Below are 25,960 nucleotides of genomic sequence, written 5' to 3'. Positions count from 1 at the left end.
CCTGAACTTACTGAGCTTACTTTGAAGCAGTCAAATAAAAAGGTTGTTTTATTTTATTTTATTTTAATTTATTTTTGGTTTCTTAAGATTAATGATAGTAGAAGTCTCTGGAACAAAAGGTATTGTGGGAGTCATAGTTGCTCCAGCTGGACTATTTCTCAGACACTTGATACATAGTTTCAGGAAAACTGCATTATTTTTTACAAAAATTCTAAATCGAGTTCTTGTTCCAAGTGTGGTTTGATCAAATTAGAAAAGACACCGGAGAGGCAGCAGAATTTAGTTAATGGGTAAGCAAACAAAATCTGTATATATGTAGTGTGCTAGAGATAACTGTAATGGAGTGTATGCAATGACTCTAACTTAACTGCATTTTAATTTTTATTTGCTGTAGCTAAATTTTAAGAAAACAAACACTTCTTGCTTAGTAAGAAAAAAATTGGCACTTAGTTTGTGCCCACCACTTAGCAGGCTCTGAAATGTATTCCCTCAACAAACTAAAGGCTCTCAAAGACCTTTTATTTTTAATGATAGTTTCATGATCTTGCATGTTTTCATAGCTAGCCTGAGAGGACCAAAATCCATGTAATGATCGTGGCGTATGTTTCGGTTGATTTTGTTTAAATGGCTTAATCAGATGTTGAGTTGCTTTGAAATCTGTGTAAGTTCATTGTTTTTCTAAGTGTGCGTGAAGGCTGTGTAACCCCAAAATATACAATTATTAATGCATAGATTCAGTTGTGCAAAACACTATATCCTGTAAGCCTTGTGTTTTATAGACTAGCTAAACTGCCTTCATGTCTCTCTAAATTCCAGTTAGTTGCAATGATTTGTAGTGTAGAGTAAGAGCTGTTCATCTGTTGGCTCAGTCCTGGAGGAGCTTGTAACTCTAGCAATTGTTTCTGTTTTTCATAACATTGGGAACTTATGGGCTAGTTTTCCCTCTTCCTGTCCAAAATAAATGAGCTGCTTAAAGCAAAGAATGAAATTACAGCCGAGTTAGCAGGCACACAGTCTCAATTTGGGGTACCTGAGATTAGAGGGTAATTTATAAAAGATTCCTCTCTTGATACTTCCTGCTGATGTATAATGTTTTAAATTTTATTTATTTTTAATTTTTCTATATTGTTTTTATGGAACTATAACCTATTTACTGAAAAGAAAATCAAGGAACACTATATCGGCTTTGGTGTCAGAGCAAATATTTGTACAGTGAGCCATCAATCTAGTTTTAGCATCATATGTCCATAACTGCAAATAAGCAGGTACAATTTTGTAAACATGTTTTCACCAAGTAACATGGAAGTGGTGACCTTTCATATGTGCTGCATGATCCCCAAATGCAGGAGAAATCAGCCCAAAAGGAGCCAGCGCTAATTCAATGCATAAACAAGGGCAAACTGATAAAATGGGAGCACTTGTGAGTGCCCATCAGCCTTCACTCTATATTGCATACATTTGAGCTAGTGGCCACTGTTATGATTTTCAATATAAGTTCTGCTCTGAGAGTGAACTGTGCAGGGTTTTTTTGAGCAGCGGAATTATTAGAGCAGCTGCTTGTTGTGGTTGGGAATTGGAATACAGAAGATATCACAGTGCCAAATATTGGAATACATTGGGTCCTTGTCAAAAGTTGCAACTGACTACTCAGAGTGTTACAATTCCTCCTACTTTATAAATCAATGAGCAGGACAGGGCAGGTGGGGGAATGTGAGAAAGAGAGAGAACGCATGAGCAGCATAGGTGTGAGGACAAACATGAATGGGTGGAGCAGTTATGTAGCACATGAGTTGAAAAATTCTTCATAAGAGGTATTTATTTATTTTTCAATATATGAAGTATGCCTGTTACCAGTTCTAGGTGTCTGTGCTGTACATCTGTTGTAAAATAATGGCAACATGAGTGAATAACAACACAAACTCAAATGACTCAAAGAAAACTCCCCTTACCATAAAAACCTCCCACAAAATTCAGCACCCCCACTCCCACAATTCAGAGAAAAGCCTGATTGCAACAGGGCTGAAGGTCAGCAAAACTTAAAATCTTTCAGAGAGGAATTGCGGAGTTCAGTTGCAGCTGGAAACAAAACTGGAAACTAGTCAACTGCGGAGCAACTGATATAATATGCTCCTTGTGAGAAGTAGTGTAAGTGAGTAGCCATGTGCTGTGCAAGCTGAAGTTTCCAGTTATCCTGAAAAATGGCCACATTTACAGGGCATTGCAGAAATCCAGCCTCAATGGAATGGATAACCTGTAATGTTGGGGTATAGTAAACTGATGAAACTTTTTCCCATCCAAAAATGCTCTTTTGTTGAAACCAATGTGTTTTGTGAAACTTGCGGGTTTCAGCCAAACATGCTGTCAGGAAGGCGTCTCAGGTTGCAGATGAGAATGCAAGAGACACCAGAATAGACTGGTTGCTAGGGCACTCACCTGAGAGGTGGGAGGTTCAAGTCTCTATTCTTCCTGAATCATAGCAGGAACCAGGGTTCCCCACATCCCAGACAAGTGCCTGAACTACCGAGCTCTTGGGGTGGGTCTCTTGCACTTGTGCTTTTTTGCGAAAAATTTCAGAAGGTCTCATTTTTGTTGTGCCTTAGAAGAAAAACAAATTTTGGAATTCGTTTTTTTCCACCCCCCATGAAACAGAATTGTTGTTTTCCAGCCAACCATAACATATAGATTAGTACTATAGCTTTTTCATTTGACCAACAAATTAATTTTTATTTTAAGTCCAAAGGTCTTTTCTTTAGGCAATGGCAGATTTTACATAAAGTATTGTTTTGAATCAGGGGAGCTGTCACTGATACACTACAAAGAGTGGTTTACATTGAATTACAGGCTTCAAAGGCTGCTAAAAAGTTGAGTGATCCAACATTTTATTGTAATGGATCAGGTAAGAGAAAAAGTGGACGTGAATAGTGTAGATATAATAATTTTTAATGCTATAACTCAGTTGCAGGGATTAAACTGGCAAATGCGGATTGTTTTCATTTATAAATTTATTCTGCTAAATAGAGATGCATGAACAGTGCACAGATATCCCTGTATATAAGTACACACACATTGCTAACTCATCCAATCTTATTGTGAGTCTTGTGATATTTGATCTTTTTCTTATAAAGGCCAAACAGTTGGAGTCATGAGATTACATGAGAATCTCAGCTTTCATTTTTTTTTTTAAATTAAGTTTCTAATCCAGGTGATTGCAGATAAAAGTTTGAAAACAAGAACCCTTAGGCTCAAAAGCCTAAAAGTAAATAAAGAACTCGAAATGTACTAATTTTAAAATCTCATTACTTTTAAAACTTGATTTTGGCAATATTGTGCACACCCATGATAAAAGCAGGTTAGCTAGGTCCTGTTTGTATGGGTTGCCAATTCTTTCCCACTGAATATAATAGTATTGGAGATCATACTTCACCTTTCTTGCTCCAAGAAAGAGATCTTGGAGTCATTGTGGATAGTTCTCTGAAAACATCCACTCAATGTGCAGTGGCAGTCAAAAAAGTGAACAGAATGCTGGGAATAATTAAGAAAGGGATAGATAATAGGACAGAAAATATCAATATATTGCCTCTGTATAAATCCATGGTACTCCCACTTCTTGAATACTATGTGCAGACATGGTCGCCCCATCTTGAAAAAGATATATTGGAATTGGAAAAGATTCAGAAAAGGGCAACAAAAATTATTAGGGGTATGGAACAGCTTCAGTATGAGGAGAGATTAATAAGACTGGGACTTTTCAACTTGGAAGAGAGATGGCTAAGGGGAGATATGATTGAGGTCTATAAAATCATGACTGGTGTAGAGAAAGTAGATAAGGAAGTGTTGTCTACTACTTCTCATAACACAAGAACTAGGGGTCACCAAATGAAATTAAAAGGCAGCAGGTTTAAAACAAATAAAAGGAAGTATTTCTTCACACAATGCACAGTCAACCTGTGGAACTCATTGCCAGAGGATGTTGTGAAGGCCAAGACCATAACAGGGTTCAAAAAGTACTGGATAAATTCATGGAGGATAGGTCCATCAATGGCTATTAGCCAGGACGACATGGAATGGTGTCCCTAGCCTCTGTTTGCCAGAACCTGGGAATGAGCCACAGGGGATGGATCACTTGATGATTACTTGTTCTGTTCATTCCCTTTGGATGATGAATGGAATGAACAGAACAAGTAATTTGGGGCACCTGGCACTGGCCACTGTTGGAAGACAAGATACTGAGCTAGATGGACCCAGTAGGGCTGTTCTTATGGTGAGCCAGGACCCACAGAGGTTGAAGAGTTCACATTACTAACATTTTAAAATGGAAACATCACCACTTTTGCATTTAATAAAGAACTATTACCCAATTATATGTAGACAAAAGAGTGCCATTAAAAATTCAACATTTGCCAACACCTTCTAAACAGAGGGGATCTAAGGCCATGTCTAAACTAGTGAGCGTACAGCGTGCAGCTGTATTGCTGTAAGATTGCTTATGTAGCTGCTCTGTGCCAATGGGAGAGAACTCAACCACCTCCATGAGCAGCAGTAGCTATGTCAGCGGGAGAAACTCTCCCGCTGATACAGTGCTGTCTACACTGGTGCTTCTGTCGATGTAATTACATCACTTGGGGGGGGGGGGTTTCATACCCCTGAGTGCCATGGTAATATAGACTAGCCCTAAGACACTACAGCTGTTTTCCTGTTTTAAAGATAAAGACATAACAATGGTATCTCAGATACCCCTGTTTGGAGATGATAGGTAAATACTGACTTTCATAATGGTGACCACTCTCTCTCGTTCTGAAAGTAAAGCATGTGCTTTAGTTGTATAGGACCAGATTCAAGCATAAGAAAATTGACATCAGATAATGTATCAGCTTTGATGTATTGAAAACATCAATTCCGTTGTTACAAGAGCGACTCAGATAATAATGATGAATAACCATTCATAACAGGGGGCTGTCCTACGGACAGATGAATTCTTCCATCTACTGCAATGGGCTTTCTTGGCTGAGCCAGCTTCATTGAATTTGACTCATTGTTTTGAAATTTATTATTACAAACAAATATTAGCTCTAAGAAGAGGGTCACAAATATTTGGACAGTTCAGATGGGGTCTTCAGAAGCCTTGAATGATCTCTATGCTAAGTAGTAGATACAGGTTGAATCTATTTTACATGATAAACAGTTTTGTCTGGAAATGGAAGGACCATATCAGAAGACTTCTCCCTTATGCATTTAGCCCATAATTGCCCTCTGTGATAAAAAATGCTCTTACTTATAAACTTGAAGAAACAATTTGGGGCAGTCTGATGACTTCAGGAAATCATTGACAAAGGTAGTGGCAAATCACTTTCCCCACTGGGCTACTAATACTAACCTCTGGGTATGCTCCCAAATCCCTTCTTTATCCTTATACTAATGTTAGTAGGACACTTTTTTTCCTGATGACTGAAAGCCAACAACTATGATATTTATCTTCCCTGGGGCTGGATCATATCGTCTTACTTAGTGATATATTTCTGGTGTGGGTGTGAATTCATTCTCCTCTGTGGGTGATGTCAGCATTCCAGTATTCTACACATGTTGTCTTGCTATGCAGAACTTAGCAACGTGTATCCTGTGTTCATCTGATTCCAGTTGGCAGTTCAGAGCATTTAGCAAGAGAGGAAGATAACTCTGTGTGTGTGTGTGTGTGTGTTTTAAAATTGTCACATTCAAACTAATTACTGTTTGAAAACTATTGACAACTAAAATAATAGTTTCTAAAGTGTGATCTTTTGCCAAATCTAATAGATTTCCCTAGCTGAATGTACAGAATATTAGTCTGTGTATTGTGTTTAGGTAAAGTATTTATGTAGCTCTATAGGGTGAGATAAATCAATAACAACACAGAACTTCAGAATGTAATAATGTCTTAAGAACGGTATTGATTGCAAAGACTCTGATCATAATGGGAGACTCTGTACTAGGATGTTTATAACACAATGTTAAATCTTGTGGGTGAAACACTGGCTCCATTGAAATCTATAGGATTTTTGCTATTGACTTCGATGGGGTCAGGATTTCACCCTGTGTGTTGAAGTCATTAGTAAAGTCAGACTTTCGTATTGAATAATAATTAAGAGTCCCAGTGCTTAGTGTACTGGTTTTCAGACTTTTTACCAGGTCTGTTTCTGGGCTACGTAGTAGCCCTTAGTTTCCCATATTTTATTATTATAGTGCAGTCTCAGCATTCAGAAGGGTTTCCATCATTCCTTGATCTCCCGCTATGCTGGGGCCAGTTTGGCACCCTGCGCAATTGAGAGCAGCCTCAGTGCTCTAAGGTGCACCAGCTTGTAACAGCTCCCAGGGGATACCCAGAGTTCTGAGCATTCCTCCTTGACCCCTATGCAGGGGGAAGCTAAGAGAGAGTGATATAAAAAAAGAACACCACCTTTACACCACCCAGTCATTCCTGCACACTTGGAGAATCCCAAAAGGAAAAATAAGATAGCTTTGAGTACCTAGTGGGACAGAGGATTTGGTCCTTCAATGTTCATTTCGTGCTATAATGGACATTTAGTGATATTTACTCCTCCCTTTTCTTAATTCTTCATTCACTTCCTATTTTACATCTAGTATTCTCTATATTGATTTTATGTGGTAGGATTAAAGTTGTACTGGAATTAATAGCTTGTTTTTACGTATTTTTATTGGTCCATACAAATGGCAACAACTGGAAAGTGAGGAAAAGAGGGATTAGATGTTCAAACGTGAAAGCTGAGTTGGGGCGATATAAACTGTCAAAATTTAAAGTTCCTACGGTTGAGAGAGGCCTGGAAACAATTTTAGAAGGATTTGAAATAAATTACCAGTGTAAGTGAAAGGTTTACAAAGTGGCAGTTGTATACTTAGTTTCCTAAGCTTATAGAAGTAATTAAGCAAAGAAAGTTAAAACTATGTAACACTATGTCTACTAGCATGTGCCGTGTTTTCCACAGTATAATTTTTATAATGTGAAAAAATATTTAATTATTTTACAGTGAATACACTTCTAAACACTACTACGTTTGGCTAAGCATTGCTAGTTCAGGAGAAAAACCAAACCAGCATAATGGCTTTTGATCTTAAGTATCTCAAGTGGACTTGAACAAATGACTAATTAAAAGTACAGCTAATAGTAACAGTCTTTGTTGTATACCCTGTAACATAAACATGGCAGGGAGTAAAGCCATTACCTATTACAAATACTGCTGTAGTATAAAATCATCATTCCAATCTTATATCAAAATTATTATTTACAGTTTCTAATATGACTAGAGGCCGTATCCTGCACTCTGTGCACACCTCAAATTCCTGGTGGTTGCACCTGCTACATGTTTTAAACCCTCAATCCGTCGCTGTAGGTAATTAGTAACCTAAATCCTGATTCTGGATCCCTTGAAGAATTTGTCAGTGAGAGTGAACAGGATCACTAGAGTCCTGCAAATCTGCAGATATCCACTTTATATCTGCAGAGATCCGCATCCGCGGATGCAGCTATCCGCAGACCAGGTTTGCGGATCGTGGATAGATGTGGGTCTAAATTTTATATCTAGAGCCCTGCAAATCTGTGGATATTCACTTTACATCCATGGACCATGTTTGCAGATCTGCTGCAGATACAAATTTTTCATCCTCACAGGGCTCTAAGGATCAGGACTTAGGTTATTGATTGCCTACATTGACTTGTGGGGACAGGGCCGGGGTTGTGGAGGAGAGGTTAAAAGATATAGGATAAAATTTTCAGTAGTAATGTAGGCACTCAGTCTCCTAAGTCCCATTGATTTTTCAGTTAAGTGCTTTCAGAAATTTTACCCATAATAGAAATTTGTTCAAAACATCTTTGCAAAATGGAAACTGGTTTCCTATTAAAAGGCTATGCTCAAGGTTGGGATAATATTTACAATGAACTTGGGAAGGATGGCAGATTTTCAAAAGCAGAAAGTGGAGTTAGGCACGTCTTCCTTATGCTAAGTAAGCCATCTACTCTGGTTTTTTTATTGATTTATCTGACAAATTTCTCATTTATGAGGAGAAAATGGGTTGAATGTTGGTTGAAGGGCCAAAATGGAAAATATAATTGAAGCTGGGGACTGGTAGGAGATGTGGGAGATGGAGCTGATTAATGGGTGGAGGATTTTGAGATGGGGTTTCAGTGTGCTTAAGATTTAAAAAAATCAACAGAAAAACTTTGCAACTAACAAGATATGTCCTATCATCACCCTGATCACTTCCTTCTATGTTGTATCCTTTGCCTTTTAAGCTTGTCCTCTTCTGTATTTAGAAAATGTCTAGCACACTTTGGGCAATACTACAATTGGGCTTGTCTATGCAAGGAAAAAGTCCTCAGTACCTAGTGTGCACTAGCTACTTCACATAACTCCTAAGGGCATGTCTACACTTGCCATTTAAAGCAGAAAAAGTCCCTTTTTTGCGCAAAAATCATGGGAGTGTCTACACTTGCCAATGACATTTTGCAGTGAAACTGAGAAGTTTCCCCACAAAAAGAAAACCACCTCCACGAGAGGCGTACAGCTCTTACTGGTGATGCTTTTGCGGTGATGTGCAAGTAAAGACATTCTTCCTGTTTATAGAGCTTTTAGCCTCCTGAGGATATCCCACAATGCCTAGGTGACCACTCTGGCCAGCAGCTCTGCTGCTCTGACGCTGGGTAAACAGACTTCCACCCCTCCCGCTGTAAAGCCCCGGGAACTTTGAAACTCCCCTTCCTGTTTTCTTGGCAAGTGCTCACTTATCTGACAAGGTGAGAGTGGCTGCTTCTTGGAGCAAACGATCCCCTGCTTGGAGCATTGCTGACCTAGTGGAGCTGATCAGCATTTGGGGAGAGGAGGCTGTGCAGGGACCCAGGATGATCCGCGATCACCCCTCGCCCCTTCCCATAAGACCCATAGTCAAAATGGAGAGAGCTGCATGTGGGATAGAGCAGCTAGAGCGCTGCTTTCATCCGCGAGGTAAGTGCTGCTAATGTAAACGCTCTCTGACGCCTGAGGAATTAAATGAGTACAAAACCAACACTTTACTTTCACTGGTTCCCTACCACCGGTGAAACTTACACCGCAAAAACTCTGGAACTCTGTAGACATACCCTAAGAGTGCCCATTGTATGTATCAGCTTAATGCACCTTGGAAATGTGCTAAGCAAAATCATCTGAGGGCACTGTCAGTGTTTAGAAGAGTGTTCACTTGGGGCATTAGTATGGAGTAGCTAGTGTGCTTTAAATTCACACTGTAGCTTACTGTGCACTAACATCTCCATGTAGACAAACACTTTATAACAAATTAAGTAAAGTGTGCATGTGTGCATGCATATATGTGTGTAAGGTATACATATTCAACAGCGAGTAACTGAGCTAAGTGCTTGGAAGATGCTCAGGGTAAGGGGAGAGGTATTGTCCACCGTAGCTGGCTGTGGTGCCTCTCCAAGGAGGCACTTCACCCAACTGGTAGAGTAGACCTTGGATCACTTCAAGTGTGCCCTCCCCATATGGATGGGAGTAAAATAGGTCGATATGTGCAGTCCGGTCTGTCCATTGCCTCTCCCCTCCATGGCCCTTGTCTGCAGCACAGGAGGTGCTTCCAGAGCTGTGCCTTGCACAGTGTGAATCCCAAGAATCTTATTCCCCTCCTTGCACAGCAGACCTGCTCTTGTTCCCCTGCCAAGATCTGTCTCTGCAGAGGCAAAAGTTGGTCCTAGGAGACCATTACATTTGATAGACTTGTAGGAAGTCTGAGAAGACAGTGGTCAATACTTCTCATTATTATTAGTAGAGCCCTGCATGGATACAAAATGTATACTTGTGGATGCGAATATCTATGGATATAAAGCGGATATCTGTGGAGTTGCAGGGATCTACCAGGAACTGCACTGGCGAAAGCAATGGCATGTCAGGCCACTGCTTACAAGAGCCAGCGCCCAGCTCAGGCAGCTCCTCTGGCGTATCTGTACGACCTCCAGCCCTACCAACTGGGGTGGGCACCAAGCTCACTGGCAGCTGTCCCGGGTCGCACTAGTGTGTTCAAGCAGCTCACATAGTACCGAGGAGTCCCTTTCATGCAGCAATCTGCATCTCCTGTTCAGCAGTGTGTGAACCTCTAGCATACATTAGTGCAAGAAGCAGTAAAAAATTATCTATCTTGATTTAGTAAAGATTTTGACACAATCCCACATGACATTCTCTAAGCAAAATAGGGAAATGTAGTCTAAATGAAATTAGTATAAGATGGGTGCATAACTGGTAGAAAAATCATAATCAGAGCAGTTATTAATGGCTCGCTGTCAAACTGAGAAGACGTATCTAGTGCTGTCCTGCAAGGGTCAGTCCTGGGCCTGGTACTAGTCAATACTTTCATTAACGACTTGGATAATGGAGTGGAGAGTATGGTTATAAAATTTGTGGATGACACCTATCTGAGAGGGGTTGCAAGCACTTTGGAGACCAGGATTAGAATTCAAAACAACCTTGACAAATTGGAGAATTGGTCTGAATTCAATAAGATTAAATTCAGTAAAAACAGGTGGAAAGTACTTCACTTAAGAAGGAGAAAACAAAGGCACAACTACAAAATGGGGATTAACTGGCTAGGTGCTAATACTGCTGAATCACAAATTGAACGTGAGTCAATACGATGAAGTTGCAAAAAAATGTAATCTCATTTTGGGCTGTATTAGCAAGAGTGATGTATATAAGATATGGAGGTAATTGTCCTGCTCTTGGTTGGCACTGGTGACGCCTCAGCTGGAGTACTGTGTCCAAATCTGGGCACCACACTAAACACACAAATTGGAGAGGTCCAGTGGAAAGAAACAAAAATGATAAAATGTTTAGAAGACCTGACCTAAGAGGAAAGGATAAAAAACTGTTTAGACTTGAGAAACGAAGAACGAGGGGGACCTCATAAGTCTTCGTATATATTAAGAGCTGTTATAAAGAAGACAGTGATCAGTTGTTCTCCATGTTCACTGAAGTTAAGGACAAGAAGCAATAGACATAATCTGCAGAAGGGAGATTTATGTTAGATATTAGTAAAATCTTAAGCGTATTTATGCTTTGGAATATGCTTCCAAGGGAGATTGTTGAATCTCCATCCTGACAGCTGTGGTCTAGGTGTACTTGGTTCTGCCTCAGCGCAGGGGGTCAGACTTGATGACTTGTTAAGGTCTCTTCCAGCTCTACATTTCCATAATTCTATGATATATAATCTGTATACGTGCAGTGTAATTTATGTGAATATATTACAAGGTGTGTATTTAGCATATGGTTGAGCTTGTGGTTTCCCCTGTATCCAGGTTGCCTAACACTTTCCATTATAAAAGATTATTGTAAAGAAGTGCTTTTTGATAAGCTGTGACATATTATGTAATTTTTATGCACCATGCATGCACATTTAATGCAAAGCAGATAAACTTTATAAGTACCAGCATGCTGTGTGTATGTGTGTAATAGGTGGTGTTTGGTAGCACCGTCTGTTATTGAAGTTGCTCAACACTTCCTATTATAAGGCCCTATTTTTAGTTGCTTATAACTTCACTTTAATCTCTGTCTAAGATGCCCATCTGTAAAATGCGAGTAATAGTATTCCATCACCTCACAGGGATGTTATGGAGATACATTAATTAATGTTGTGAACAACTCAAAAGCTATAGTTTTGAGCATTCTAGACAAGCTGGTGAGGAAATAAATGATTCTGTCTTCAAAACAGAGTTTGCAGTGTGCAGTAAATAAGGCATTGGACCTCACTTTGAACAAAGGGGAGAAAATCAAATAATGAACAGCTGCTCATTCAGTGAGTACTGTCTATCTTGTGCACTGAATGAGTCAGGGCTCCTAAGGAAATGAGAGTTTGTGATGAAAAAAAAGTCTCATAATGCGTACAGACAAGGGGGATGATATATGGTTGCACGAGCTACTTTAATTCTGGCATTTCCTAACTTCTGGGTGCTTGACTCTGCAATCGTAATGTTCTTTTCATGTAGTTTTCTGTATGTAATATATATGTGTATCTCACTAACACAGTGCAGAACATATACTGTATACTTTACTGTATATTTTACATAAGGGACTTGATCCAATGTCTACTGAATTCACTGAGGATCCTTTAGGTCTTTTACATGTCAAGTCTCACTCATTAGCATGCTATCTCACTCTCACACACATTCCTAAGCTTATCTCACTCACTTTGAGTAAATATATAAAGATTTAAACTATTTTTACTCAGGCACTGCTAGAGACCACAATACGTCCGGGACCTCAGGCATGAGTCATGGATTAAAAACCTGGACTATTGGGTGTCGCCAAGGACCAAAGATGAGAGTCCCTCTCTTAAGCAATGACCTAACACACGACCTGGAAAGTCTTACTCTTTGGCCTTGAATCTCACTTTTAAGGACAGCCAAGTGGATGAATCCTAGGTGACTCATTAACAAATGAAGGAGAAGAAAGGATGGTGATGCTTACGTTCATGTTAAAAATGGGCAAAATATCTTATGATGACAATAAAATTGTGTAATGACAGATCTATTTTCAGCGTATTGTGACAAGATATGGTTGCGTAGTATCTTTTGTTTTACATGTCAGCTGGTGTAGCTCCTTTGTCTCCAATTTGATGTACTTCAAATTATGCCTGCTAAGATTTAGAGACTATAAAACCAGAAATTACCATTGTGATTATCTAGTGTCAGCTCAAGCAACTGGACCATTATTTTTAATTTGGTCAGAATTTGTTCAAGAACCAAAGGAATTCTTTCTGTCCCAATGCCACAAAAATGTCCACTTAGACTTTGCTTCCATTGTGAAATGTTAGTTTGAATTTCATGGCTAACCCTGAAGCAAATATGTATATTTCACTATTACTAATTGACAGAAAAAATTACTTACCTCATCAGAATGAAATATTGACCTACAGAGTAAGATTTTGTATTCCTCTCCAAAGCTGGGAGACTGAATAGCTAAATCTGTTGATTAGATTTCCTAACTCAGTGGTTATTTATTGAATATATAGCATCTCATGTTGTATATTATATTTATTTTAACACATGTTGATTAGGACTGTTTAGACAAATGTTTAGGAACTTGTCATTCAATTAGGATAAATCTAGGCATGACATACATGAGGAGGAGAGGGGATACATAGGGAAGAGGTGGGGTTTTGTTGAGGTGGCTCTTCAGACCCACATAAAGGGATCAGCACTTATGGAAAATAAACTGTGTACTGTAAAGAGTCCAGTAAAATCTCTGTATGTTAAATTGATTATACAGGAAAAATGGTGTGAAACTGAGTATACAAAAAATGCTGTCAAATGCACAAAGAAACAAAACTTGGGAAGATCAGCCTTCCCCCCTCCTACACCTCTGGTTCTTTAGGAATCCTAATGTTTTTGCAACAATAATAGGTAAATTTTTCAGGGTAGAAATGATGCGGTGGGTTTTTGTTTTGTTTTGGGTTTTTTATAGGGCTGTTGATTAATTGCAGTTAACTCACACAATTAACTTAAAAATTAATCACGATTAATTGCAGTTTTAATCACACTGTTAAAATACCAATTTAAATTTATTAAATATTTTGGATGATTTTCTAAATTTTCATATATATTGTATTTTGTGTTGTAATTGAAATCAAAGTGTATATTATTTTTTATTATAAATATTTGCACTGTAAAAAGATAAAAAAAACAGTATTTTTCAATTCACCTCATGCAAGTACTGTAGTGCAATCTCTTTATCGTGAAAGTGTAGCTTACAAATGTAGATTTTTTTTTTGTTACATAACTGCACTCAAAAACAAAACATGTAAAACTTCAGAGCCTACAAGTCCATCCAGTCCTACTTCTTGTTCAGCCAATCGCTAAGACAAACAAGTTTGTTTCAATTTACTGGAGATAATGCTGCCCTCTTCTAATTTACAATGTCACCAGCAAGTGAGAAGCATGTTCCCTGGAAGGTGGTTGAAGCATGAAGGGACATATGAATCTTTAGTGCATCTAGCACTTAAATACCTTGCCACGCCGCTACAACAGTGCCATGAGAACGCCTGTTCTCACTTTCAGGGGACACGGTAAACAACAAGTGGGCAGCATTATCTCTGCAAATGTAAACAACGTTGTTTGTCTGAGCGACTGGCTGAACAAGAAGTAGGAATGAGTGGACTTGCAGGCTCTAAATTTTACATGGTTTTATTTTTGAAATGCAGTTTTTTTGGTGCATAATTCTACATTTGTAAGTTCAACTTTCATGATAAAGAGATTGCACTACAGTACTTGTATTAGGTGAATTGAAAAATACTATTTTTTTTGTTTTTTTACAGTGCAAATACTTGTAAAAAAAATAACTGTAAAGTGACCACTGTACACTTTGTATTCTGTATTGTAGTTTAAATCAATATATTTGAAAACATAGAAAACATCCAAAAATATTTAAATAAATGGTATTCTGTTATTGTTTAACAGTGCGATTAATCATGATTAATTTTTTTAATTGCTTTACAGCCCTAGTTTTTTGCATAGATTAATTGATTCTGTGAAAACAAAGATGACATTTCAAAGATCAGGACTGTCCAAGAAGAGAATTTTTAAGGAAAGGGACCTGTGTTGTTTTGCTTACCAATGAAAGAGAAGGGTATGTTTGTTTAAACTGTGCATATGATGCTTCATGTTTTTCCACTTGATTTCCTGTAGGGTGACTTCACGTGGAACAGCATGTCAGGGCGCAGTGTTCGGCTGAAGTCAGTTCCCGTTCAAAGCCTTTCAGAGTTGGAGCGTGCCCGACTACAGGAAGTGGCCTTTTATCAGTTGCAGCAGGACTGTGACCTAGGTTGTCAGATTACTATTCCCAAAGGTAAGGCTCCATCAATCATTACTATTTAGAATGGTGAAAGTTTAAACGTCTGTTTGGTAAACCACAAACTACATGTCACAGTAACATGGGAAGAAAAATATAGTATGTTGGTCACTGCTTGGCATGATCATATATTACGTTTTTCCTTGATCATCATAACCTTGTTGTAAATTATCAAGATTTTCAAAGTAACTAGTGATTTTGAGTGCCTCAGTTTATGGATATCCAACTGAGAGACCTAAAAAGATCCTGGTTTTCAGAATTATAGGACTGGAAGGGACCTTGAGGGGTCATCGAGTCCAGTCCCGTGCACTCATGGCAGGACTAGACCATCTAGAGTCTGACCATCCCTGACAAGTGTTTGTGTAACCTGCTCTTAAAAATCTCCAACGATGGAGATTCCACAATCTCCTTAGGCAATTTATTCCAGTGCTTTACTGCCCTGACAGGAAGTTTTTCCTAATGTCCAACCTAAACCTCCCTTGCTGCATTTCATGCCCATTGCTTCTTGTACTATCCTCAGAGGTTAAGAAGAACAATTTTTATCCCTCGTCCTTGTAACAACCTTTTATATACTTGAAAACTGTTATGTCCCCTCTCAGTCTTCTCTTTTCCTGACTAAACAAACCCATTTTTTTCAATCTTCCTTTATAGGTCATGTTTTCTAGATCTTTAATAATTTTTGTTGGTCTTCTCTGGACTTTCTCCAATTTGTCCACGTCTTTCCTGAAATATGGCACCCAGAACTGAACATAATACTCCAGTTGAGGCCTAATCAGCACAGAGTAGAGTGGAAGAATTACTTCTCGTGTCTCGCTTACAATACTCCTGCTAATACATCCCAGAATTATGTTTTCTTTTTTGCAACTGTGTTACACTGTTGACTCATATTTAGCTTGTGGTCCACTATGAGCCCCACATCCCTTTCTGCAGTACTCCTTCCTAGGCAGTAATTTCCCCTATTGTATGTGTGCAGCTGATTGTTCCTTTCTAAGTGGAGTACTTTGCATTTGTCCTTATTGAATTTCATCCTGTTTACTTCAGACCATTTCTCCAGTTTGTCCAGATCATTATAATCGTCTCCTCCAAAGCACTTGCAACCCCTCCCAGCTTGGTATCGTCCACAAACTTTATAAGTGTACTCTCTATTCCATTATCTAAATCACTGATGAAGATATTGAACAGAACCAGACCCAGAACTGATCCCTGCGAGACCCCACTCATTATGCCCTTCCAGCATGACTGTGAACCACTGATAACTACTCTTTGGGAACAGTGTTCCAACTAGTTATGCACCCACCAGCTCCATCTAGGTTTTATTTCCCTAATTTGTTTATCAAGTATCAGAGGGGTAGCCGTGTTAGTCTGTATCCACAAAAACAATGAGGAGTCTGGTGGCACCCACCGAGCCCTACTACCCCTTCACTAAGCCCCAACCAGCTGCACCTGGATCCCCACCTCACTGAGCCCCACTCCCACAGCAATTAGACTCCCTCAGTAAACCCCCCACACCCAGACCTACCCGGCCGAGCTCTGTCCCCCCCCACACAGACCTCCTCTCCGTATGACCTCCAACCACCTTCACCTGGAGCCCCCTGCAAAGTCCCATTACCACTGCACCCAGAACACCCCCCCCCAAAAAAAAAACAAAAAAAACCCTGTCCATTCAGATCCTCCCACTGGGCCGCCCGCACCAGAGTGCCCCACACAGAACCCTCTCAACCCATACCTGGATCCTCCCACACTAAGCCCCTCCACACTTGGATCCTGCCAGGCTGAGCCTGCCTGCCCACACTGGTGCACCTGGCACAGAGGGGCAGGGCCCTTGGATGTTTCTGGGGCAGGCCCAATCCTTGCACTGTGTCAGGGTTGGGTGCAGCCCCACCGCTGAGTCTGTGACCCTCGGGGAGCTGCAGAGTGATCTCCCACCTCTGTGCAGCCAGTGGCCTGTGCTCCCCAGTGCCATGCTGGAGTCTCCACATTTATTTGACAGATAAAATTTGCCAAATTTTAAAATATTTTGTGCAGAATTTTAAATTTTTTGGTACAGACTTCTTAATTTTTTGGTGCAGAATGCCCTCAGAGGTAACCCCCATCAGCTCCATCATCCGCTGGCTGCAGCACAGGGATGGAGCAAGTGGGCAAACACGCAGGTGCTGGTGAGGTGGCAGGAAGCTTGTGGGTGATTGGTGATTTGGGGGGAGCTGGGCCACCTGGCCTATCAGGGAAGCAGTGCTGCCAAGTGCCCCTTGGCCAGTCTGCCTGCCCTGCCGCAGGGCCTCAGAGCCTGGCTGGGAGGGGTGACAGAGCCAGGCTCTGGCTCCCTGCCCTGGGGAGGGGGAGAGGCCTGCTGGGAGGTGCAGACTGGCAGGCTGCACCAACCGCTTTGCCACCATGACAGGGAGCAACACTTCCCACTACCTCAAGAGTGAGGCCGCACGTACTCCCACCAGCACCCCTCCAGTACCACCTCCCAGTACACACACACACCCTTCCAACGCCCACCAACTGCCCCCTCCCAGTACAAACACACCTCTCCTGCATCCCCCAAATACCCTTCCCAGTACATGCACACCCCTCCAGCACCACCCAAATATCCCCTCCAGCACCCCCATCCCCCATCTCCCCTTCAGCTCTTCCCCTCCTCCCCAACTCTCCCCCCAGCCGACAGTGTCCTTTATTGGGGAACTTGAAACATAGTAACCCTCAGTTGCATGGGGGGTAATGTGCCTATAATTATTTTATTTGACAAAATCAAAATTAATACTTTTTGGAAACTCAAAACAAATGCAAAGCTTAAACAGTTGTAGGAAAGTGTTTTAATACTAATATTTCCATCTATTTGATGGTTTATATATGTTCTTTCTCAAAGTCTCAGATGTAATTTATTACATCTTTCTTGGAGGTTATTTTTAGGTTATACAGTGGTTTGATTTTATTTTTCATTTAATGCACTAAAAATATAAGCAATAGGCCCTGGCTACATTACACAGCATTGTGTAATGTGTTTGTTGAACAGGGGCACTTGTAGGTTGAAAAATGTTTCTTTGGAGTCTGGACCTTGACTGTACCTTGTCTAAGAAATTTGGACTTTGACAAAAAATAATTGGCTATTCCTGCAGTAGATCATCTCTATTCAGCAATGCACTTAACACGTGGTAAAAGTTAAACCTGTCCATAAGTGCTTTGGTGAATAGGGAGGGGCTTGAACATGTGATTAACTGTTTTCCTAAACTGGGGCCTTACAGATACCTGAGATGTGAGGGGCAGTGAAGGACCTCCATGGTCTGATTGCCACAGTGGGGAGCAATGACCCTCCATGTCCTGTATGCTGAGGGAGAAGGGATGCAATGGGGGGCTGAGGGGGGAGGGGAAGAAAGACAAGCATAAATCACTTTAAAGTGCATGAGTGTGAAAGGTATCTTGAATGGTCTTAAAGTAACCATCATTGGTGCACAGTAATCAACAACTGATGTGAAAAGGAAAATGCAAAAACAAGAAGCAGCCAATGTGGCTTCATGTGACATTGGCCAAATGTGAAGTTAAAAAAAACAAACAAACAGTTGTGCAAATAGAGAAGAGAGAGGGAGCAAGAATATACAAAGACCGTTCAGGCTCGCAGACTAAAGAGTACATCAAGACAGCAACATGATTAAATGATAGTCAAGTGGATTAAGGAGAATAAAAAGGACTTTTATAAATATCAGTGGGAATGAAAACACTGGAGTATGTTATTGTAGATGGTAAATTCCTTGGTGCCAGTGACTGTGTAGTCCTTGCACAAAGGGGCTCCAAACTTAAAGGGGAATCTGGGAGCTAAAGCAATAGAGATAACATAATAATTAATGGAGAGAAAGCAAGACAATTAATACATTAAGAAGATTAAATTGATGCTAATTCTAAAAACTATCTGTGTATTTATAAAGCACCCATCAGTGTGCAATCTGAGCACAAATGGCTAAGCTATTGAAATACTTTTTGTAATTGGTCTTTAACAAGATAAGTAAGGAGGAAATATATAGAGAATTAGGAACCAATGAAGCTTGTATAAATACAGCTGCTGGAAAATCCTTAGCTGAGAGAATCCTGGAAAATGGAATACTGTGTGCATACTAGCAAATCTGAATGATGTGCATTCTGAGGCATTATGGAAATTGTTTGTTTAATGTATTAAACACTCTGAATTTTTTTGTGAAAAGTCATGGAGAATTGGGAGATTCCTACCAGAGGAATGGAAAAAAATTACATGTAGTCACAATGTTCAAAACTGAAGAGAATGGGATTTAGCTGAATTTTAGTAAAACATTTGAAAGTCACATAAAAATCACATAAAGAATTCCATTTGGCTTGGATGTGTGCATTGTCACATGGATTGAATGCCAGCTGAAGGCCTGTAAATGAAGGCTTATGCTATATGGCAATATATTGAGTTGGGGGAAGGGTCGAATTGGAGACTAGTAGGTTCAGGCCTTAGGTTTTTTTATTTTTATTTTTATATGCACCGCTCAGGGCCAGGCATAAACTTGTCATCTTTGGGTCTGGTCCAGTGCCCATTGCAGTCAGTGAGGGTCTTTTCGATTACTTCAATGGCATTGGATCCGGCTTTTTTTGGAGAAATGGTCATGTGCAAATGGCATAGTATCAAAAATATTTTATCTTATACTTTTTTCCTCTATGCCATTGATTCTCCCCTAAACTAAATCTATGACATCACGAATAGGAAGTGTTTTGTTTATAGTCTACAAACAATACTGTGGTATGAAAAATAGTTGATGTTTTCACAGAATTGTGTGCAGAGTCAGATGAATAAGTCCCTTTCCTGCCCCAAAATTGTTCAATTATATTTCTTATTGGTAATGTGGCTGCATGCCACAATCACATAGACAACATAACAGCACAGTAAACAGCTTGCTGCAAATTAGGCAAATAGTGTTATTACCATGATGACAATCCACCTGATTGAAATGAATGGCAGGAAGCAGAAGCCAGATAAATTCAAAATTAGAAATAAGGCATACATTTTAATAGTAACAGTATGGTGATTAATCATTGGAACAAACTATCAAGGGAAGTGGTAGATTCTGCATCTTTTGATGTCAACTGCATGCCTTTCTGGAAGATATTCTTTAGTCAAACACAACTAAGTGATCTCAGTACATGAGTGTCTTGGTGAAATTTAATGTCCTGTGTTAACTAGGTGGTCAGACTAGACAATTTAATGGTCTTGTCTTATTTAAATTCTGTGAATCTAGGAGTCTTGATGGCAGCCTGGACTGACTTCTCCCAATCATTGTCTTCAAATTACTGTGCAAACTAGATGGATCTGGAGGTTCTTGCCCATGAGGGGTTGGATAGAGTGCCAGTGGGAGGAAATAGAGGTTGTGTCCACAATTGAGTGCAGAGGAAGTTAGGGTAATAGCAGAGAGAACTTTCCATTTGAAGAGCAGAGAGGAATTTGCAGCTGCTCAAGGGAGTGCTGCAAAGAGGGATGACACATCCAGATCTCCCCGGGGACAGCTTAAGCGACTATCAGCACAGATCTCTTCAGCAGCATGAAACGGCTTGCACTCCTCCACGCCACACAGCACTGGAACATGATCAATAAGCGTCAACCCATCCCTGGTAGGCAGACCACTGGCTTTGTGACAGTCAGAGCAGAAAGGCTGAGAATTGAATGAGCACGAAGAGCACATGGCTTTGTCACTTGTAAAGGTGGCCCTTCTGTGTGGGGACTTAGCTGTATGAGCAGACCAGTGTGGAGACATTTATACTGCTTTTGTCCATGCTTTACAGTTCTGTTTGGCACATTTCACAAGCTGAAAACTCACTTGAGAATAAAACAACAACGAACACAAAAGCTAATGGCTTTTTGTATATTGGTTTCATTTATGATTAGTTTTGACAGTTTGAAGCAGCCTCTGATTATTGCATTGGGACTGAAAAATAAGTTCCCTTTTTATATATGCCTAGAGAGTGGTTGTTGCTTTAAATCTGCAGCTGAACGTGCAGGTAATACGATGTGCTTTCATAGCAGCACAGCTGAAATGACCTTGCTGAAAGTCTAGGACAATGCCTTTGTCCTAGAAATCTGTAGGTTGATAGTAAAATATAAGCAGATAGGCTCATTATTCTTCTGTGCTCTAAATGAATGTAAAGCTTTATATTGTTATAGGCAATTTTTTTTCTGATTATTATTATTTATATTGTAGTAGCACATTGGAGACCCAATGATGGATGAAGGCCCCATTGTGCTACGCACTGTACAAATAAATTACGAAAAAGATGGTCCCAACACCAAACACTTTACAACCTAAATATAAGAGACAACAGATAGACACAGCCACACAGATGGGAGAGTACAAGAAAATAATACCAACTAGCACAATAGCCGGTGGCTTTTGTCAAGGTTTTTGTAAGCGTCACAGGAAGGGAGAGTTTAAGGTGGGTGGTGGTTTTATGGATGTTTATGGGAGTCCCATTCAGTATGGAAATACAATCCCTTAAGTAAAATGTTTTTTGTTTTTTTTTTAAAACATATCAGGTTTATTTGAAAAGCACATAGAATTAGTTTTGTAATAACTTGTTTGAAATAGATCTGTTTTAGAGGAAACTCATATTCCAGTGAGGTTAGGATTGGGAATGGGAAATGCCCCCTGGACCCTTGTGCACAGTTGTCAGTGAAAAGAGTTGTTCACTAAGTGGCTTAGTCTGTAGCTAGGTAAACCCTCAGGTTTCCATAGCAACTAAACACAGGGGCGTGTATGCTCCTGGCATCCCCAGAGCCACTGAGGTAACATCAGCCTGCTAGATGGGTATAGGCCTCCTGTTGCCCAAAAGGCATGGGCAGCCAGAGACCTGGCCACTGGGGGAGGTTAGACCTTGGCTCCTCCCCTCCTGCCCAAAGCCCCGCCCCTCCCCTCTTCTGCCCTCTCCCCCACAGGAGCCCAGAGCCATGTTTCCCCGCCCTTCCCCCCCCCCAGCAGCGGATGGCTGGGCAGGGGCCGGGTGGCCGGGCGGCGCAACAGCAGCGCCCCCAGCCCCGGAGCGCCGGGGCACGGTCCGAGGACTGGGTGGGCAGTGTGGCCCCAGCGTCAGCCTCCCCGAGTCCCCGCAGCAGGCCGGCCAGCCCCAGCCCCAGCCAGCCTGGGCCAGGGCAGAGCACTGGGAACTGCAGGAGGGAGCCTGGGGGTGGAGCATGAGTGGGGCCAAGCCAGGCTGCTTGAGGAGGCACAGCCTCCCTCAGCCTATCGTATCTGCCACCCAGGACAAAAGTCATCCATGCCCAGCTGATGAACCTTGGAGGTCAGAGAAGAGAAGGCCCCAAAACATATCGAACGAGGGTGACCAGATGTCCCATTTGTAAAGGAACAGTCCCGTATTTAAGTCCTCCTGCAGGTGTCCCAACTTTTTCTTAAAAACAGGCAAATTGTCCCGTATATTCTGCCTCAGCCACATCAGTATCGGCGGGTCCTGCTGCTGGCCTGATCCCTGCTCGCCAGCTGCCCACCCATCAGTGGGGAGTGGAGGGGTCCTTTGTCGACAATCGGGGTGGGTGTGCAAGACTGGTCAGCAGGGCCCTGCCCCCCATTCCGTTTCTGGCTGGCACTGGCTGCGAGCTGGTTACACGTCACTCCTCCATATACCCCCCACGGGGAGCATCCGACTCCCACAGCTGTGTGGAGAACCAGCCCCTGGTCGGAGCAATCAGCTCACCAGCAGCCTGGCCGGCAGGCTCCTTCCTTCCCTCACTGCCTCTGGCTGGGCTAGCACCCCAGGAAAGCCCAAGACAACTCCGGCCGGGGGCTGCTGACCAGGAGGAGCTGAGTCCTGCATGTGCCAAAGTCCCGCACAGCACTGGCACGGGGAAGCCTCTCCACCCCTCAGCTAAACTCTGGAATGGCAGGGCCAAAGTGATTCCCAACCTGTTCAAACCCTGAACTGCAGGCTCCACAGTAGCCCCTAGGGCAGGGGCCTAGCCTAGCACCCTCTTCACCTGCCCCCCCTCCTGCCCTGGGTCCTGCCCCCAGGGAGCACGGGGCTGCTCTGGCCCCTGGGCATCCTCACCTGTTGAGCCTCCTCTCTGGCCAGGCTCTGAGGCTGCTGAAACTCCCACAGTCAGGTGTCCTGGTACACAATGCATCCTTAGGGCTTAACCCCTTCCTGCCCACGCTGTAGCAGTGGGATGGAAGGTGGCTGGGTTATGTTGGTGGCCAGCGGTAGCCTGGACGTGTTAGCTGCCTTTGACACTATGCGGGCAGGAAAGGACAAGCTGCTTCCAGCCACGAGGGGTTTGGGAGGGGAGGGCAGTAGAGAAGGAGAGATGAACTCTGCAAAGACACAGGCCAGGTCATCCCTTCCCCCTTCTCCCCCCGCTGCGGGAAGCAGGTCCCGTCCCTTCCCTCCCACACAGTGCCAAAAGGCTGCTGCTGGCCACATTCTGGTGTGAACCCTGGCAGAAATCTGGGGAGAAGGGGCATGTGACCCTGCATGGGTCCCCCCTCCCACATGTTGCCTTGGGAAGATGTGGTGCCAGGTACCAGGAGAGGCGGGTCTGTCCCGGGGCCCAGCCAGGCATGGAGGGCGGAGAGCGCTGGGCAGTGAAGGTTGGCTCTGTCAGTCACCTCCCCCCTCGTGTGAGAGAGGTGTACAGGAGTGTGTGTGTGACCTTTCCCTGTGTGTGTGGGAGGGTAGGGGTGTGTGTGTCACCCCTCCCTGTGTGAACCCTAAAGCCTTAAAGATAAGAAGGTAAATAAAAAGAATCCAACTATGCAGTATTTCTTTTTAACGGGCTCAGTCAACTTGGTGTTAATTTGAACATTTGTACTGCATAGTTCTGATTGATTGCCTTTGAACTCACTTAAATATGAGTAATTTTACCAGGTGTCCTGTATTCAGCATAGGGAAATATGGTCACCCGTATGGAATCAATTTGCAGCCGTCTAAGCAAAACCCCTAGAAGATTTTTAAGGTAATGAAGGTTTCCAGGGCTAGTGGGTAAGGAGGATCCTGGAGTCTAGGATAGGGAGAAAGAGTCCCCAATAGGAGTTTGAGGGAAGTGAATGCATAACCCAGCTATTGACCCCTGATTTTTTCCGATTGTTTGGAAATGTACATTTACCTTGAACAGTCCAAAATTTGGATCAGCTACAGAAATGTATTTTTTGGGTGGCACAGTTTTCATTAATCTTGTGTCAGTGTTTTCATTAAACACCTTCTTTTAAAATGCAGAGGCATTTATAAAATGCATTCTGTCACAAAACACCTGGAACACAGGATATCTACCTGAGAACAATTTTGTTTTTGTGCACTATGTCGTATTTTAAAGGACTAGATTCACTCAGTTTAGAGGTTATAGAAATAAAAGACCTTCAGAAGGTTAGTATTTCAGATGCATTATTATTTATTATTATTAACAACCCAATATCATTCTAAGATTACAAGCCAACAAAAATTATTATTATTATATAATTATGTGGAGATTTCCTTTTTACAAGGGAAGCATTACAGCAAATGTTTTGGGCCCAGTCTTCAAACAAATCAAGTATTTAGGTGTTTAATTCCACCTGTTGCACATGTAAGGACCAATCTGATTGCTCAAATATGAGATTGGTACACCCAATTTTTAATTTTGAGCCCTGTATGGTAGCCCAATATTTGGATTTTTCTATACCTGGGTGCAACAGGTTGGGTTAAGACCAGAATGTCAGTCTCAGCAATGAATATTCTTGCTTCTGTTGGCTTGTGTCAGAACCTTCATGTTATGTTTGTGTTTTAACATGCACTGCTTTCCGAAGTATATTTACATTATACTTATAGTACCATGTGCTTACTTTGTACTTGTGGATTCATTTCAGTGTATCTTAAATGTGCTAGGCAAAAATGCAAGAATAGTACCAATGTGAGCTGTAGAATTTTCTTATGCTTCCAAAATTGACTGCAAACTATCTGTCAATATCATCAAGAAGACAAAAAATAGAAAGTGTCTCAACCAATATATTTTTGCAGTATCACCACTGCATAGGATACGCATGTTTATCAACATCATTAATTATGTACTTGATCAAAAATTAGTGCAGCGTATAATAGCTTCAGTAATTACAGCAAATAATGCCAGGTTTTTGAGCAAATTTCTCATTATACTGTAGTAGTATACCGTGGGCATGGAGACTGGGAAGCAAGCCTGGTTGCTAATGAAAATTCACCATGTTTGATGTTTTGAGTAATGCCTACAAAAATATAGTCTGCAGATCACCAAATTAATCATCATTAAAATTAATCTTGACATAATGAAAGCATCTAAAGTTGCCTTGGAGATCTAAGGAAAAAACCCTCTGCATTTCTGAGAAGGAGACGGTAGCGTATCTTGCTCTTGTATGTGCAGGTGCACATGGCTGAGTAGCTTGTAAATTAAACAACCCTAATTTTGCATGCATGTTTGCTAACTGATTTCAGAAGCTATGAGGTGCTGCATCTCTGCTCACAGAAAATCAGTACTATGGAGTCTTATAGAACTTTTTAATTAGGGTGGAATTAGGCAGATATGAAGTGACTGAGTATTTTAGGTTGCTTTGAATCAAAGGCACTATAAGAATAAAACATAGATTTTGAAGCAAGACCCTGTCATTAAAAGGGAGCAAAGGTAGATTAGCTTTCAGAACTTCTATTGTGCTGTGCTTCATTTTGTGTCCAGCATGTTTCTGTTCAGCTATGAATAAAAATGAGAATCCAGAATTATGTGTTCTCTGCTTTTTGTTTATTTTGGCAGGGAGTAGATTTTTGAACCAGGTTTTTGTTTACATTGCTGTTCATTGTATTTCATTACACATTTTCCTTAACATGAGAGTGACCATGATTTTTATCTCTGCTTGCATTTTTGTAAGTGCTCCAACTTGGTCATTGTGTTCTAATCATTGACTGCGGAATTATGTATTTTTAAAATATTAAAACAATGGAAGCATCTAAGTAAACTGTACTCTGAAATTTGACAACAGCTTTAAAGAAAAGCTTTAAACCGCTTTAACCAATGCACCAATGCAGATGCTTATGACCACCTTTTCATTAATGCTACCATCTGCCCCTATTTGTGTCCT

The 25,960-nt window shown here is 41.3% G+C and overlaps 1 protein-coding gene across 2 annotated transcripts in view; it reads left to right on the top strand.

The window, feature by feature from the left end:
* Positions 1-25,960, top strand: part of ARHGAP6 (Rho GTPase activating protein 6) — a 500,263-nt gene that overhangs the window by 379,148 nt on the left and 95,155 nt on the right. For both annotated transcript variants that reach the window (XM_073354775.2, XM_073354779.2), the window contains exon 2: positions 14,711-14,870. In XM_073354775.2, the coding sequence (XP_073210876.1) occupies positions 14,711-14,870 (160 nt within the window). The remainder of the gene's footprint in view (positions 1-14,710; positions 14,871-25,960) is intronic.

Source organism: Lepidochelys kempii, chromosome 1 (genome assembly GCF_965140285.1).
Source record: "Lepidochelys kempii isolate rLepKem1 chromosome 1, rLepKem1.hap1, whole genome shotgun sequence".
In the NCBI taxonomy this organism is placed as follows: Eukaryota; Metazoa; Chordata; order Testudines; family Cheloniidae; genus Lepidochelys; species Lepidochelys kempii.
The sequence above is the reverse complement of the archived record's forward strand: the minus strand, read 5'-3'. Positions and strand labels throughout refer to the sequence as shown.